This window comes from Heptranchias perlo, chromosome X (assembly GCF_035084215.1).
Source record: "Heptranchias perlo isolate sHepPer1 chromosome X, sHepPer1.hap1, whole genome shotgun sequence".
In the NCBI taxonomy this organism is placed as follows: Eukaryota; Metazoa; Chordata; class Chondrichthyes; order Hexanchiformes; family Hexanchidae; genus Heptranchias; species Heptranchias perlo.
The window spans coordinates 12,054,788-12,072,755 of NC_090370.1; the positions used below are offsets into that span (position 1 = coordinate 12,054,788).

Sequence of the window (17,968 nt, forward strand, 5' to 3'; positions counted from 1 at the left end):
ATAGGGGAGCTCAGTTTCGTCCTCACTTGATGTCCACACATACAGGAGTCACTGGGTCATAATCAGAAGCAGGAACGTTGGCTGGTGTTTCCCCTCCAGAGCATAGGGATGCTGAGGTCAATTGTAGTTTGAGCTACTAGCACTCCTAGTTGAGATCTGCTAACTCAGCATAGACCAGGGATCAAATTAATCTATCTGGCTTAAACCCACAAGGTGGGGGGGGGCAATTTCTTTATCAATTGAGCCATTGGGGAAGCCTAAATTGGAAAAGAAAGTTAAGTGCTGATCGCATTTGAAGTGCGTTCTAGTGCAATGGACTCTGCAACCTTCCGAGTTCACTTGCCCAATGATTCCCATTGGAACCACAGCAGTTGGGATTCAAATGTTGTCGACAAATTATCCTTCCTCGAGGCTTTAGCTGTGCGGATCCACGCAGCCACTGGATGGATATTGTCAGCAGCTTCAGTGTTTCGTTTCTGCCCCATGTCCAGACTGCTGTGGGTACAAGCCATAAGCTTGGAGATTCACACTCGTCCCGAATACAGATCCGAATAACTGTACAGGACAGGAATACCATTGCTGGGTACTTATCCATTGCTGTCCTCCTTGCCTCTGTTATAGGAACAGGAGGAGCCCCTCGAGCTTGTTCCGCTGATCATGGCTGATTTGTAGCTTAATTCCATTTGATCCATATCCTGTGATACTGCATTCAGTTCTGGGCACCGCACTTCAGGAAGGATATATTGGCCTGGGAGGGGGTGCAGCGCAGATTCACCAGAACGATACCAGGGCTAAAAGGGTTAAATTATGAGGACAGGTTACATAGACTAGACTTGTATTCCCTCGAGTATAGAAGATTAAGGGGTGATCGTATTGAGGTGTTTAAGATGATTAAAGGATTTGATGGGGTCGATAGAGAGAAACTATTTCCTCAGGGGTGATGTCAGGAAGCACTTCTTCACACAAAGGGGAGTGGGAATCTGGAACTTTCTCCCCCAAAAAGCTGTTAAGGCTGGGGGTCAATTGAAAATTTCAAAACTGAGATTGATAGATTTTTGTTAGGCGAGGGTATTAAGGGTTACAGAACCAAGGCGGGTAGATGGAGTTAAGATACAGATCAGCCATGATCTCACTGAATGGCAGAACAGTCTCGAGGGGCTGAATGGCCTCCTCTTGTTCCTATACTCTTCCTTACCCAACAAAAATCAATCGACCTCAGTCTCAAAAATGTTTAATTGACCCAGCCTTGTGCTACATTACCAGTCATTGCTCACCTGGGAAACCAAAAATTGGACAAATTTCCTCAGGGCTTCTCCTGCTCCGCTGGCGTAACTTTAGCAGAGGTTTGGCGCAGACCCTGTTTCTAGGCGTTGACAGGGTTTCCGCCGATCTTCTGGTGAAGTTACGGCAGCAGAGCATCAGAAGCCCAGAGGGAATCCATCCCCTTTTTAGTCAATGACCTTAAATACCAGTTAGGGCCATTACTGTATCAAAAGTGACCGATAGGTACAGATTTTGTTTCCCTCCTACCAGTTACATCTCTAATATTTTCTTTCTGTGGTCATTTCTTAGGAACTGTTGGCTCATGGGATTTCCAACACCATCTCCTCCCTTTTTACCTGTTTCCCAAGTTCAGCTTCACTGGCGACTAGTAATATCCTAGAGAGTGCCGGCAGCTACACTCAGGTAAGAGTATTACCGAAGGAACCACGCAGGAGTACCGCGGTGTTGTGTTGGATTGCTCGGCTGTGCCGTGATACTCCACCGTTTAAAGCTTAGATAGGGGAAAAGAGAAAGTAAGCACAAATTGAAATCAAAATAGGCTTTTGTTCAAGGGAAATTTCACAGGTCCTCTGGAGTGAAAGGACATGAGTTCATGACTCCAGGGTGAGTTGGCAATCTCAGCTGTGGCATCGCCGGGTGGTGGCAAATGGGTGGTAAGCAATTTCCTACTGTGCCGGAGACATTGGCACAGGCTGGGGAGCAGGTAACCTGGGGCATGGCCCAGTGGACTTAAAAGAGGATGAGAATTGTGGACACGTATAAATATCACAAAAAGAATTATGGGTCAAATGTATAACCTGGCAGCTAATAATTAAAAAGGATAATAGAATGTTGGCCTTTATCTCAAGGGGGCTGGGAATACAAAGAGGTGGAAGTTATGTTACAGTTTAGTTCTGGGCACCGCACCTCAGGAAGGATATATTGGCTTTGGAGGGGACGCAGTGCAGATTCACCAGAATGATACCGGGGCTAAAAGGGTTAAATTATGAGGACAGGTTGCACAGACTAGGCTTGTATTCCCTCGAGTGTAGAAGATTAAGGGGTGATCTAATTGAGGTGTTTAAGATGATTAAAGGAGTTGATAGGGTAGATAGAGAGAAACTATTTCCTCTGGTGGGGAAACAAGGGGGCATAACCTTAAAATTAGAGCTCGGCCGTTCAGGGGTGATGTCAGGAAGCACTTCTTCACACAAAGGGGAGTGGGAATCTGGAACTCTCTCCCCCCAAAAAAAGCTGTTGAGGCTGGGGGTCAATTGAAAATTTCAAACCTGAGATTGATAGATTTTTGTTAGGCGAGGGTATTAAGGGTTAAGGAACCAAGGCGGGTAAATGGAGTTAAGATACAGATCAGCCATGATCTAATTGAATGGTGGAACAGGCTCGAGGGGCTGAATGGCCTCCTTCTGTTCCTATGTTCCTATGTTGAGCTGTGGCATCGTGGGGAGGTGGCAAATGGATGGTATGCAATTGCCTACAGGGCAGGAGACATTGACACAGGCTGGGGAGCAGGTAAACTGGGGCATGGCCCAGAGGACCTAGAAGAGCATGGGGATTGCGGACATGTATAAATATCACAAAAAGAATTATGGGTCATATTTATAACCTGGTGGCTACTATGCTGGAGTGGTAGATTCCCTGAGTTAAGATCCCAAGGGATTGGATGAAATGGCCAATTATCAGATTGCTCTTTCACCATTGGAACCTGGATTGGAATATAGCCCAAGCTAATGTGCTGAAAGTCCCCTTTCTCTTTTGGTTGTAAAGATCCTACGTGAGATGTGTTTGTGCACTCGCAACCGAGTTCCTATTAGGCTGTGGGCCAACAGCATAAAACTGCTCCTAATGTAGCACTAACTTGGAGATCTCATTTACACAGGTCACAAGGATGGCTGGTGTTGGATACAGCATTCATTCAATAGGGACGAGGTTGGGGTTAGGACATGCTGTTGGGGCATCGTCACAGCTGGCCGGGGACTGCCTGATTCTGATGTTGGGTGCCCTAGGAATTGAGAAAGCATTCCATTCCCCTCCACTAACATCCTTCACCTTGATGGATACAAAGATTCAGCAAGGGGAAAAAAGCCTCAGTTTCACCAGGCGCTCAGGCAAGAGTTACCCTCGCGACTCCAAGGACTAGGCATCAAGTATAAGTGTGGAGATATTAATAGACTTGATTATCCCACCTTTCTACCAAAGACAGTAATATGGAGGGAATTAACTTGTGGGGGCAGAGGGGGGGGGGGGGGGGAGTTGGAGAGAAGAAAATATAGAAAGTGTTGGAAGAAAATAAAATCTCGGTAAAAAGAAAAAAAGACTTGCATTTATATAGCGCCTTTCACGACATCCCGAAGCACTTTACAGCCAATGAAGTACTTTTTTGAAGTGTAGTCACTGTTGTAATGTAGCAGCCAATTTGCACACAGCAAGGTCCCACAAACGGCAGTGAGATAATGACCAGATTATCTGTTTAGTGATGGTGATTGAGGGACAAATATTGGCCAGGACACCAGGCAGAATTCCCCTGCTCTTCTTTGAATAGTGCCCTGGATCTTTTATATCCACCTGAGAGGGCAGACAGGGCCTCAGTACTGGCACTGGGAGTGTCAGCCTAGATTATATAGAGTGGGGCTTAGAACCCACCACCATTCTGATATTAGAGGTGAGTGTTCTACCAACTGAGCCAAGGGTAAGGTAGATGGAAGTTATCATGAACCGTACTTAACTCACTTTTCCATTTTTATTTTGCAGCTTGCTGGCTTTTTTACTTGTCTGGTAGTCTTGGTGGTGCTCCTATTGATTGGTCCCCTCTTTTACTTCCTGCCCAAGGTGAGCGAAATAACCAAATCAATATTTTGCAGAAAGCGTAAATCTGCTTCGATCACATTGCCACAAAATGCGTTGCAATTATTTGTTTGTATAGTTCACTCACGATCTGACAAATATTCTCGACCTCAGGGTGTGCTGCCATGGAGAAATCCATCTGTAACAGTGAATTTTAGTCACCGCTGGAGAGGGAGGAAGTGCCATTAGTTCTTCTTTCTGCAATGCATTTTTGGGAAGAATTACATAGAAGGACCCCATAGTGTAAAAGTTCAGGGTGGTTGTGACAGCCATTGGTAGTGTGGTGCCTGTGGAGGTGGGGTTACAGCAAGTGGCATAACTCAGTGACGGCCTCCTTTGTAAAGTGAAGCCTCTGTGAGCATTGATCCTGGGTCAGCTGGAGAGAGCAGCACCTCTGCCTGTATATCCTGGAGGGGAGGGGAGGGGAGGGAGGGTAGGTGCTGTGCACCTGGGTTACTGTCTGACCAGCCTGGCCTCCCTCCATCACTCCAGATCAGCCATGATCTAATTGAATGGCGGAACAGGCTCGAGGGGCTGAATGGCCTCCTCCTGTTCCTACGTTTCGATGCTCCTCCTCCTCCTCTTCCAGAGAGCAAGAATACATGGGAATTCCCAATGGGAAACCCATAGTGGACTCTTTAGAAATGGGGGGAGGGGAGGAGGAAATATGGTTCCTGCAGCAGAAGGCCCGAAGGTAGATGGTGAAGGGGCTGTCAGCAGGAGAAATGCAATAGCAAAAATCAAAATTGATTGAGAATAAACTTTTTGTGGCTACTTGCAAAGTACCTGTTAGCCTTTTAAATCCACATGCCCTTCTCTTTAGCACTTAGCCACACTGGACACCCATTTTATGGTAACTGAGGTGCTAATGATGGAAAGTGGGACATTATGATGTTACCATGTCATTACTGTCTTATTCAAATATGTCCGCCCATTTAGCCTTCCATTGGAAACGATGGTGGATAATTGGGTGCTAAACGGGTGGGGATTGAACAGGACGCGAGATAATCATGGGAAAATCTGGGCCTAAGTGTGTTTACATGAGAATTTGTTAATCTGGGCCCTGGAATTTCGTGCGGGTTCTTCAGCTGTAACGTGTGGAACCCACCAAGGACACAGGGGAGACTCAAGGAGTGCCAGGTCTCTGCCGTTTCTGGGCATTCCCACATTGCTTTGTAAAGGGCGGGATTTCCATCTGGGGTGGGAGCTCCCTAAATCAGGGTTTCTTTTTTTCCTGATGATAACCTCTTCACCATTAGTTTGACAGTGCCTGTTAGGCAGGTGTGTGAGAGCAGCCTAGGGTGACTCTCCCCCATTATGGTTCCCTTGTCTGCCCAGCTGAGATAGAGAATTCACCGGCCTGAATTCTCCTCTGAATTACTGCCCATTTTAGGGCTGTAAACAAAGGAAAATGTGTTCTTATAGGTTGCTGCCTCAAATCTGACACAAAAAGGTGCACTGGAAATCTCCTCCCAAAAGAACCTCCGTTTTCCCTTTTAGGCCCGCCACAAGCCCGTTCCATCACATTTAAACGGGGGTCAAGGGAGCAGGGTTAACCCCTCCGACCCATTCCCCTCCATTTCCACCCCCAACCACCATATCAGTGGAGGTGTGAGTTGCTGCAAGGTATCCCTGAGGTGGATACCACACTGAGGAGGCCATTTTGTGTGCTGCGATTGAAGGTTGGTGTTTCTTTGCCTCCCTCCTGTGACAGAATTGGAGGGGACCTTAAGGAAGCGGGTTTATTGCCTCTCTGGAGAGGCAGTGACCTATGAGCCCCCTCCTCGCTGCCCACTGGTGTTGGGCACAGGCTCAGATATGCTACAGGTTGGTGGCATTACAGAGTTTTGGATGAGCAAGCCCAGATAGCAACACATCCTGTGACAAGGCCAAGACCCGAACAGATTTCATAAGCAATATCTTTGACCTGGAGGAAATCTATGGAGTTGAAAGAGAAGTTGAGGGTCAGTACAAGTTCAGTCAAGTGGAGACGAGGGACGAAACTAAATATGTCTTTATCTGTGGACATTTCATTCAAATATTAAACATAATTTTCTTGTGGGAAACGGAGTCCAATGTAGATCGGAGGTAATGTTAATAAAAATGACTTCTCTTCTCAGGCAGTGCTGGCCTGTATTAACGTCACCAGCCTGCGCCAGATGTTCCTCCAGTTTCAGGATCTTCCAGAGCTTTGGAGAGCCAGCAAGATGGACTTTGTAAGTTGTTCAAACTGGCCTGCGTTGTATGACTTTGTTATGTAGCAGTCCCACTTTAAGAGGTCCAATATTGCGATTTATTTTTGGCTTGCAAGCTCCATTTTGGCTCCACTTTGGGAGGAAAAATAAAAAAGCAAAATATTATTTGAACGGAGAAATACTACAAAATGCTGCGGTACAGAGGGATCTGGATGTCCTCGTACATGAAACACAAAAAGTCAACATACAGGTGCAGCAGGTAATCCGGAAGGCAAATGGAATATTGCCCTTTATTTCTAGGGGGATGGTGTATAAAAGCAGGGAAATCATGCTACAACTGTACAGGGTGCTGGTGAGACCACACCTGGAGTACTGCGTACAGTTCTGGTGCCCTTATTTAAGGAAGGACATACTTGCATGGAGGCAGTTCAGAGAAGGTTCACTAGGTTGATTCTGGGTATGGAAGGGTTGTCTTATGAGGAAAGATTGAACAGGTTGGGTCTATACTCATTGGAGTTTAGGAGAATGAGAGGAGATCTTATTGAAACATACAAGATTCTGAGGGGACTCGATAGGGTAGATGCTGAGAGGATGTTACCCCTCATGGGGGAATCTAAAACTAGGGGGCATAGTCTCAGAATAAGGGGTCGCCCGTTTAAGACGGAAATGAGGAGGAATTTCTTCTCCCAGAGGGTCGTGAATCTTTGGAATTCTTTACCCCAAAAAGCTGTGGAGGCTGAGTCATTGAATATATTCAAGGCTGAGTTAGACAAATTTTTGATCAGCAAGGGAGTCAAAGGATATGGGGAAAGGGCGGGAAAGTGGTGTTGAGATAAAAATCAGATCAGCCATGATATCATTAAATGGCGGAGCAGGCTCGAGGGGCCGAATGGCCTACTCCTGCTCCTATCTCTTATGGTAGCAATCGGGAGCAGGTTGAATTTTGGCCTCCTCACCTCAGGGTTGGTTGTAGCACCCCCTATCGCGGCCTAGGTAACAATCAACTAACTCAACACAGACCAGGGATTGAACTTGGACTCTTCCTGGTCTCTACGGCCCTGTAGCACACAAGGTGACCACTTTACCGCGCTCCATAACTGTTTGATCTTCCTTAATCCCCACTGTCCTTTTTCAGATGGTCTGGGTTGTCACGTGGCTGGCTGTAATCACGCTCAACGCGGACCTGGGACTTGCTGTGGGGGTTGTGTTTTCGATGATGACTGTGATCTGTCGCACTCAGAGGTACCATAATCAGTTACTGCAGCACAATTAGCTCCAGATACAACAGCGAGCAGGTCACTCGCAATCAAACCTGACCTTCTCTGGGTCCCTTGCTACTGAAGTCGGTTCAACTCTGGCTTATATACATTGTTTGATATAAGGGTAAATTCACCAATCCCATGCTGTCAGTGCTCGAAGAGTGCATCGGGTGGAGAACCAGTCTTACAGTAGTGTAGGAGTCAGATTTTACCTGTTTTACACACCAGCTAGAATGTAATTCAGTATTTTGAATTAATTGTTCACAGATTTTGGGTCTTATATCCAGCAGCATACGTAAATGTTATCTGGATGTCCAGTGCCCAGTAAAGGTTCCCATCCATGCAGCTCTGATACTTAACTTCAGGTCAGGAGACCAGCAGGAGTTAGGACTTCGGGTCCAGGAGACCAGCAGGAGTCTGGGCTTTGGGTCCAGGAGACCAACAGGAGTCAGGGATTTGTGTCTAGGAGGCCAGTAGGAGTCAGGGCTTAGGATCCAGGAGACCAGCAGAAGTCAAGGATTTGGGTCCATGAGACCAGCAGGAGTCCGGACTTTGTGTCTCGCAGACCAGCAGGAGTCAGGGATTTGGGTCCATGAGACCAGCAGGAGTCTGGGCTTTGTGTCTAGCAGACCAGCAGGAGTCAGGGATTTGGGTCCATGAGACCAGCAGGAGTCTGGGCTTTGTGTCTAGCAGACCAGCAGGAGTCAGGGATTTGGGTCCATGAGACCAGCAGGAGTCTGGGCTTTGTGTCTAGCAGACCAGCAGGAGTCAGGGACTTGGGTCCATGAGACCAGCAGGAGTCTTGGCTTTGTGTCTAGCAGACCAGCAGGAGTCAGGGATTTGGGTCCATGAGACCAGCAGGAGCCTGGGCTTTGTGTCTAGCAGACCAGCAGGAGTCAGGGACTTGGGTCCATGAGACCATCAGGAGTCTGGGATTTGGGCCCATGAGACCAGCAGGAGTCTGGGATTTGGGTCCATGAGACCAGCAGGAGTCTGGGATTTGGGTCCATGAGACCAGCAGGAGTCTGGGATTTGGGTCCATGAGACCAGCAAGAGTCAGGGATTTGTGCCTAGGAGACCAGCAGGAGTCAGGGCTTAGGGTCCAGAAGACCAGCAAGAGTCAGGGATTTGTGTCTATGAGACTAGCAGGAGTTTGGGATTTGGGTCCATGAGACCAGCAAGAGTCTGGGACTTGTGTCTAGGAGACCAGCAGGAGTCAGGGCTTCGGGTCTAGGAGACCAGCAGGAGTCAGGGCTTCGGATCTCCATTATGAATGATAATCAAGATTCCACTGTGTATAACTTGCTTCAGAGTCCCACATTTCAAAAAAAAAGTTCTTCAATTGAAATATCATTACCAGAATTTTCTGACAGTGTGCTAGCCAATCAGCATCTTAGATTTTATTGACCCATGTCCAGTTGCATTTTAAATGGACATTGTTGCATTCTAGTGGCCGGATGGAGAATTTCAGGCAGGTTTTCCTCACAACTAACATTAACTCAGTTACTGTCAATAGAAAGCTTCTACTGCCTCTCAGTGCTGATTGTAAACAATTTTACAACACCAAGTTATAGTCCAGCAATTTTATTTTAAATTCACAAGCTTTCGGAGGCTACCTCCTTCCTCAGGTGAACAGTGCTGAGTTTAACCATCACATACTGACCAGGACCTTGCAAGCATTGAGAACAAGCTTGTGTTTTCCAACATGGGTTTCAAGTGAAACGAAAAGGCTTTACGTTGTGCATTTTTAAAGCTGAATGTTACAAAATATGATCAGACAAATTGGATGTGGCACTTCTTAACTCGCAGCATTTGGGAATTTTTTTTAAAATCAAATTTTTCTTTTGGTGCTGAAAGATCGCTTGTATCTTCGAGATTTAATATTTCACCATTTCAGGCCATATTTTTCATAAGAGGAACAGTCAGGGGTGAGCAAAGGCCATTCACTTGTCTCCAGCTCTGATATATCTTATACAGCATGTAGGACATGGTGCATTGTGAGAGTTATTCACAAGAGTGAAAGACCTATGGGTCTTCATAGAAGTTCTCATTGGAACCATAGAAGTTTACAGCATCGAAGAGGCCATTCGGCCCATTGTGTCTGTGCTGGCTCTTTGCTAGACCAATCCAAAACCAATCCCACTCTCCATAGCCCCGTATCTTTCTCTGCTTCAAATACTCATCCAATTTTCCCTTAAAAGGTCTCTGCCTTAACCACTCCTTGTAGCAAAGCATTCCATACTCCAATAACTGTCTGCATATAGAAATGTCTCCACACTTCTCTCTTCACTGTCTTAGTAATAACTGAATCTGAGGATAGTAGAAATAAGAAAACAAATTCTGATGTTACCAAAGACACGTGATTGGAATGGAGATATTTGTTTAAAAATATTTTCCACCAATCTGCTCTCATAGGAACAGCAGGAGGCCATTCAGCCACTCGAGGCTGTTCCGCCATTCAGTGAGATCATGGCTGATCTAAATTTTGATTCCATCTACCCGCCTTGGTTCCATATCCCTTAATACCCTTGCTGAACAAAAATCGATCAATCTCAGTTTTGAAATTTTCAATTGACCCCCAGTCTCAACAGCTTTTTGGGGGGGAGAGAGTTCCAGATTTCCACTCCCCTTTGTGTGAAGAAGTACTTCCTGACATCACCCCTGAACGGCCCAGCTCTAATTTTAAGGTTATGCCCCCTTGTTCTGGACACCCCACCAGAGGAAATAGTTTCTCTCTATCTACCCTATGAACTTGTCTTTCTATGAACAAGTGCTACTTCTCTTGTGTGGAACATGTGATCTGTTAATGTACTTGTATTATACCAAGAGCTGCATTTACACTGGGGGATTACACTCAGCATTGGTCAAGGTCTCTCCGACCATTCCATATCACCTACCAAATTTCTAGCTCAAAGCACACATTGTGGTTTTTGCTTGGAATGGAAAATGACCAGTGATTCAGCTGAGCATTTTTGCCTGTGTCATTCCAATTGCATTGCCCTGCAACTGCATTTAACTGTATCCAACATTCAAATGGAAGAGTTCAGTCTCATTGAGCTTCTTTGTAAATCTCAACAGTTAGGTCGTATTTAACATGGGAATTTGAACTGTTTTATGATGTACCGCCACTCTTAAAATTCACAGAATCGTTTTACTTACATGTGACACATTCTGTTGAACTAAAAAAATACTTCGGATTCATCTGTAAAGAAAGAACTTGCATTTATATAGCGCCTTACACAATCCCCCAAAGCGCTTTACAGCCAATTAAGTACTTTTGAAGTGTAGTCTCTGTTGTAATGTAGGAAACGCAGCAGCGAATTTGCGCACAGCAAGGTCCCACAAACAGCAATGTTTTAATGACCAGATGATCTGTTTTAGTGATGTTGGTTGAGGGATAAATATTGGCCAGGGCACTGGGGAGAACTCGCCTGCTCTTCCTCAAATAGTGCCACAGGATCTTGTCCATTCACCTGAGAGGGTAGATGGGGGTCTTGGTTTAGCGTCTCATCCAAAAGGCAGCACCTCCAACAGTACAGCACTCCCTCAGTACTGTCAGCCTAGATTTTGTGTGCTAGTCTCTAGAGTGGGACTCAAACACACAACCTTCTAACTCAGAAGCAAGAGTGTGATCCACTGAGCCACAGCTGACACCTGTACTGTAGACTAATAGACTAAATCAAATTTGTCTTGCTCTGTCACAAATAGTCTAAAATAATGGACACTAATAGGCTGCAGTCATAAATATTGCAAAAGGGGTAATAAATTCATTCCTTTTGAAATGTAACCACTAGCTATTCAGTCATAGTTGCTTAATGAATTATAAGAGAGACTGATAAATGTAAAAAAAAAGTGGCACTCTTCGGAACAAGTAAGTTAATAGCAGAGAACATCAGTGTGAGGTCACCTCACCTTGATTTCAATGAATGCAGCAGAGTTTTTGAGCTCTCCTTCACCGAGCTGAGCTTCTGACCCCATATCTGCTCCAACACCAAGACCATCTACTCCAACCTTCGTAACATCGCCCATCTCCGCAACTGCCTCAGCTCATCTGCTGCTGAAACCCTCATCCGTGCCTTTGTTACCTCTAGACTGGACTATTCCAATGCTCCCCTGGCCGGCCTCCCATCTTCCACCCTCCATAAACCGAGCCCGCATGCAGCAAGACCTGGACAACATCCAGGCTTGGGCTGATAAGTGGCAAGTAACATTCGCGCCAGACAAGTGCCAGGCAATGACCATCTCCAACAAGAGAGAGTCTCACCACCTCCCCTTGGCATTCAACGGCATTACCATCGCCGAATCCCCCATCAACATCCTGGGGGTCACCATTGACCAGAAACTTAACTGGACCAGCCATATGAATTCTGTGGCTACAAGAGCAGGTCAGAGGCTGGGTATTCTGTGGCGAGTGACTCACCTCCTGACTCCCCAAAGCCTTTCCACCATCTACAAGGCACAAGTCAGGAGTGTGATGGAATACTCTCCACTTGCCTGGATGAGTGCAGCTCCAACAATACTCAAGAAGCTCGACACCATCCAGTACAAAGCAGCCCACTTGATTGGCACCCCATCCACCACCCTAAACATTCACTCCCTTCACCACCGGCGCACAGTGGCTGCACTGCAACAACTCGCCAAGGCTTCTTCGACAGCACCTCCCAAACCCGCGACCTCTACCACCTAGAAGGACAAGAGCAGCAGGCACATGGGAACAACACCACCTGCACGTTCCCCTCCAAGTCACACACCATCCCGACTTGGAAATATATCGCCGTTCCTTCATCGTCGCTGGGTCAAAATCCTTGAACTCCCTTCCTAACAGCACTGTGGGAGAACCTTCACCACATGGACTGCAGCGGTTCAAGAAGGCGGCTCACCACCACCTTCTCAAGGGCAATTAGGGATGGGCAATAAATGCCGGCCTCGCCAGCGACGCCCACATCCCATGAACAAATTTTAAAAAATTTAAAAACTTGAGCTCATCCAAAACTCTGCTGCCCGTATCCTAACTCGCACCAAGTCCCGTTCACCGACATCAGCTCCTGGCCCGGCAACACCTCGATTTTAAAATTCTCATCCTTGTTTTCAAATCCCTCCATGGCCTCGCCCCTCCCTATCTCTGTAACCTCCTCCAGCCCTACAATCCTCCGAGATCTCTGCGCTCGTCCAATTCTTGCCTCTTGTACATCCCCGATTTCCATCGCTCCACCATTGGCGGCCGTGCCTTCAGCTGCCTAGGCCCTAAGCTCTGGAATTCCCTCCCTAAACCTCTCCGTCTCTCTACCTCTCTCTCCTCCTTTGAGACGCTCTTTAAAACCTACCTCTTTGAGCAAGCTTTTGGTCACCTGCCCTAATATCTCCTTATGCGGCTCGGTGTCAAATTTTGTTTGATAATCGCTCCTGTGAAGCGCATTGGGATGTTTTACTATGTTAAAGGCGCTATATAAATGCAAGTTGTTGTTGTTATGTTGCTATAACAACTGTTACCATGCAGAAAAATGCTGATTTTCATGAATAATTGAACCAACACGTTATGCTTCCACGAGCATGCTTCGTGTCGAATCCTAGCTATGCCTGGTTTGGAGTTATGTTTGAAGTTCACTTTTGCACCTAATTCCTTTTAAATGGTAGAATACTGTATCGACTGGAACTCGAATGCTGCACAGGCTGATGCTTGTGTTACAAAAGTTTAGCCATGTACCTCATCATTAATTTTCCTACTTGTTAGAATTCATTATGACAGACTATACCTACATGGTACAATATTTCAGCTACAATGAGTGACAGTCAAGAGCTGATGTTAGCCATTGGCTCCACTTATGAGCATAATTCAGATGAGATGTTAAACTGAGGCCCCGTCTGCCCTCTCAGATGGATGTAAAAGATCCCCATTGCACTATTGGAAGAAGAGCAAGGGAGTTCTGGCCAATATTTATCCCTCAACTAACATCACTAAAAAACAGATGATCTGGTCATTATCACATTGCTGTTCGTGGGATCTTGCTGTGCGCAAATTGGCTGCCGCGTTTCCTACATCACAACAGTGACTACACTTCAAAAAATTACTTCATTGGCTGTAAAGCGCTTTGGGACGTCCTGAGGTTGTGAAAGGTGCTATATAAATGCAAGTCTTTCTTTTCTTTACAATACTGGAAGGCAAACTCTGTCTCGCTTCAAACTATTATGTTTCTGTATTATCTTTTCATATGAAATTTTTAGTAGGCCAAGTATTGTGAATTTAGCTTTGCTAGCTGCTCCGGAAAGGAATTCTTTTGTCGTACCTCAGAGTTGGATGAGAGAAAGTGAAAGAGCTCCCATGTTGCACCATGGATGGTGGTTGTGTTTGTCATAGAGCAGCACCCAGGAAAATACATATTTTTGCAAATTTATTTTGGTAAATCTTTGTTCTCACAAGGTGAGGGATGTTAATGCTAGAGAATGGGACACTTTCCATTTCAGATATCACAAAGCCCAGATTCAGAGCAAGGCTCTCTCTCCCGTGCCCTAACAATGTGCCTCAGTTCCAATTGCCGAAGGGTGCCCTCGACTGCACCAGGGTGGCATTTTTTCCCATTCTGTAGCCTCTGAGATTGGCAATTGAATGTAAATTCGGGTCAGTTCGTAGTATTGTCCCACACTGTGTAAGAAATGCCCAAACTCACTTCAACTGGGGCCTTTGTAGCGAGAGGAGATTGTCATCCCGTCAGTCTGAGCTAGATTTGACCCATGCCCCAGAAATGAAAGGGTAGGAGTACCAAACGACTGTGCCAACCAGTGCCCCAGAAATAATTGTTGACCCCTGCATTAGTGAAGATTAACAGCAGGGGGCGCTGTCGGTGAACTTTACCACCACGGAAACGTCAACTGCCTGATAACATTTCATTCTTGGCTTTACAGAGCTGGCTGTTCTGTGCTGGGCCGAGCCTCAAACACTGAGATTTACAGACCTGTGGAGAAGAACAGTTTGGTAAGTCATAGGAACGTCAAGTCCTTACGGTCCTTGCTGAGTGTCAGAGCTAAGGGAGGCAGGACAGATTAAGCAGTGTCTGTAATGACGGGAGACAGTGCCCGTAAATCACAGATGATGGCGCAGTTCCTTTCCTCCCACAGTGTTTGCTATAATGGTAATAATGTTCAAGCAGTAAAAATGTTCTTTTTTTCCCCTCTCCATATTCCCCCCTGTTCTCAATTGGCTGATATTGGGGTACAGTTTCATGGGTGCCGGGAGGCCTCTGGTACCTCATCAAAGTGGCCATTTTTCACATATGATCCCGAATAGTGAGTATCAACCAGTAATTCGACCATGGAGGGCATCACAACTGAGCCCAAACTTGTTCTCTCCTGACGTGCATAGACATACAGGTGTGTGCACAAAACACACACACACATACACACACACAAACAGACACGCACACAAATTTTTCACCACAGGCCACTGGATAGTGATTGGGACTGAACACTTTGCCTCATTTTCCGCCTCCCTAATCTAGGTGGACTGAGGCCAAATGTAGCCCCAGCTGAGATCAGCTAACTCAGCACAGACTGTGGAATGAAACAGGGGCCTCCCGGTGGTCTCTATGGGCCCGTACCACACTGGGCAGTGCATTCCCCCGCTGAGTGAGTGGAGGTGCTAAATATCAAACATTTATAAAAAAAACATTTTAAAATTCTCCGGAAACACTATCCATGGCATTGGCTGTGGTGGCTTGGCACCGCCATCTTTGACGCTTGCAGTCAGCGGACATATCTGCTGCAGAAGATATTTGCTTGCAAGCAGGAAATCTGTTGCAATGTAAAATGTTCCAAACTAGTGCATACATGTAATTTTGGGTTGGTTCCTCAATGGATGAGAATCAACAAAAAAGAGTAAGAAATTGGTGAAAGGGTGCCTCGACAGGCTTGGTATGTTGAGGTTACCTGTGCCCGGGCAAGGTGGGATGCCAGTGCATGCCCATGCATTCCTACGCAGTGAGTTTCTAAGTTCATCAGAGTGATCAGAAGCAGGAACGCTGGGTGACCTCTCCCCCCACCCCATCCTCCCACCCCATCCCCCCAACTCCCTACCCCACCCCACCCACCTAGCCCAGGGCCATTATCGCCAATCAATGCATCTTTACCACAGGCCTAGCTGAGATCAGCTAAATCAGCATAGACCTGGGACTTTCCTGATCTGTACGGCCCAGTATCTCTGTGGGTGGTGAAATTGGATATGGGCAGGGGATGTAAAACAGGCTGAATCGCTTTTGCTGACTGATTTCTCATCCTTGTTTTCAAATCCCTCCATGGTCTCGCCTCTCCCTATCTCTGTAACCTCCTCCAGCCCTACAACCCTCCGAGATCTCTGCGCTCCTCCAATTCTGGCCTCTTGCACATCCCCGATTTTAATCGCTCCACCATTGGCGGCCGTGCCTTCAGCTGCCTAGGCCCTAAGCTCTGGAATTCCCTCCCTAATCCTCTCCACCTCTCTCCCTCTCTCTCCCCCTTTAAGACACTCCTTAAAACCTACCTCATTGACCAAGTTTTTGGTCACCTGTCCTAATATCTCCATATGTGGCCCGGTGTCAAATTCTGTTTGATAATCGCTCCTGTGAAGCATCTTGGGACATTTTACTATGTTAAAGGCGCTATATAAATGCAAGTTGTTGTTGTTGTTGTTGTTGTTGTTGTTGTTCCACACACCTGATATCCAGCTCTATTGAAATCAATGGCATTAGATATTAGGCGGGGCGTATAACAGGCCACTGATCCGATCCTGCCCGGTTTGTGTCCCCCCGCCCATGTCCAATCCTCCCCCCCATCCCCCCCACAGTGATCCTGGTCCTTCGGGGAAGTCCCTGTGGTGGAGAATTTCACACACAGGGGCAAGAAGCTGGGTTACTTTAAACTTTCAGGAAATAAGACGTCATCTGAGCTGCTTTGAATGACAGTTACACATTTATCCCCACCATCTACGGTCTTTTCCACTTTTGTTTTTTTATCTTTCTCGCTGCCTCCCAGTCTGTGGATGTAAAAATATACCCTGTCCTTCTGTCACGATGCACCTTGTCCAGTTAAACCGGACAACACTCCTGTTGTCTGGCTCGTTTATGTCAATTCTGTCCCAAGTACTCCAGCTGCTCTCATTCCATTCCAGTGCCATGAAATTCCCGGTCTGAAGATATTAGCTTACAACGCTCCCATTTACTACGGAAACAAAAACTTCTTCCGGGATGCCATGACAAAATTAGTTGGATTGACTCAAGAGAAGATCAAAAAGAGGGAAAAGTCAAAGAAAACATTGGAGAGCGTCAACAAGATGGCCATTACCACCATTGTACGTCTACTTATGTTTCCTTTCTTGTCTGTGTACGTGTTCTGTTTGCATATGTGTGCATCTATATTTGTGCATGTATGTATATGGATGTATGCATGTTTGTTTGTGTACGTGTGTACAGGTTTGTGTGTGTATGTGTATACAGGTATGTGTGTACAGGTTTATGTGTGTATGTGTGTACAGGTTTGTGTGTGTATGTGTATGTGTGTACAGGTTTGTGTGTGTACGTGTACACAGGTTTGTGCGTGTATGTGTATGTGTGTCTGTGTGTACAGGTTTGTGTGTGTACATGTATACAGGTTTGTGTGTGTACATGTATACAAGTTTGTGTGTGTATGTTTATACAGGTTGCTTGTGTGTGGACAGGTTTGTTTCTCTGTTATGTACATATACATGTTATTTGTGTGTGTGTATATATTTATCAATGTTATAGATCATTCTGGGCCTGGACAAAATAACATATCCCTACCTTGGTTCCACCCAGGTTCACTTTCAAACACTCAGTGGTTAATGGCTGGTCAGGTTCAATGTAAGCGTCTTTCTGCATTACCCCAATGGAATCAAACTAATTCACCCAACGGGTATCAGACGGTGAATCAAATAACTGGATTTTACTCTCTGTTCAGCAAGGTAATAGGATACAGTACTGTGGAAAGGAACAACCTACTGTTTCAGGCAGTGTCCCCATCAAACACTCCCAGGGCAGGTACAGCATGGATTAGATACAGAGTAAAGCTCCCTCTAAACTGTCCCATCAAACACTCCCAGGGCAGGTACAGCATGGATTAGATACAGAGCAAAGCTCCCTCTACACTGTCCCATCAATCACTCCCAGGTCAGGTACATGGTTAGATACAGAGTAAAGCTCCCTCTACACTGTCCCATCAAACACTCCCAGGGCAGGTACAGCATGGATTAGATACAGAGTAAAGCTCCCTCTACACTGTCCCATCAAACACTCCCAGGGCAGGTACAGCATGGATTAGATACAGAGTAAAGCTCCCTCTACACTGTCCCATCAAACACTCCCAGGGCAGGTACAGCACGGGTTAGATACAGAGTAAAGCCCCCTC

The 17,968-nt window shown here is 46.2% G+C and overlaps 1 protein-coding gene across 2 annotated transcripts in view; it reads left to right on the plus strand.

Moving 5' to 3' along the window:
• slc26a10 (solute carrier family 26 member 10) overlaps positions 1 to 17,968 on the plus strand; it is a 94,615-nt gene that overhangs the window by 40,596 nt on the left and 36,051 nt on the right. For both annotated transcript variants that reach the window (XM_067976721.1, XM_067976723.1), the window contains exons 8-13: positions 1,573 to 1,686; positions 4,033 to 4,110; positions 6,246 to 6,341; positions 7,456 to 7,562; positions 14,480 to 14,549; positions 16,716 to 16,895. In XM_067976721.1, coding sequence (XP_067832822.1) covers positions 1,573 to 1,686; positions 4,033 to 4,110; positions 6,246 to 6,341; positions 7,456 to 7,562; positions 14,480 to 14,549; positions 16,716 to 16,895 — 645 coding nt within the window. The remainder of the gene's footprint in view (positions 1 to 1,572; positions 1,687 to 4,032; positions 4,111 to 6,245; positions 6,342 to 7,455; positions 7,563 to 14,479; positions 14,550 to 16,715; positions 16,896 to 17,968) is intronic.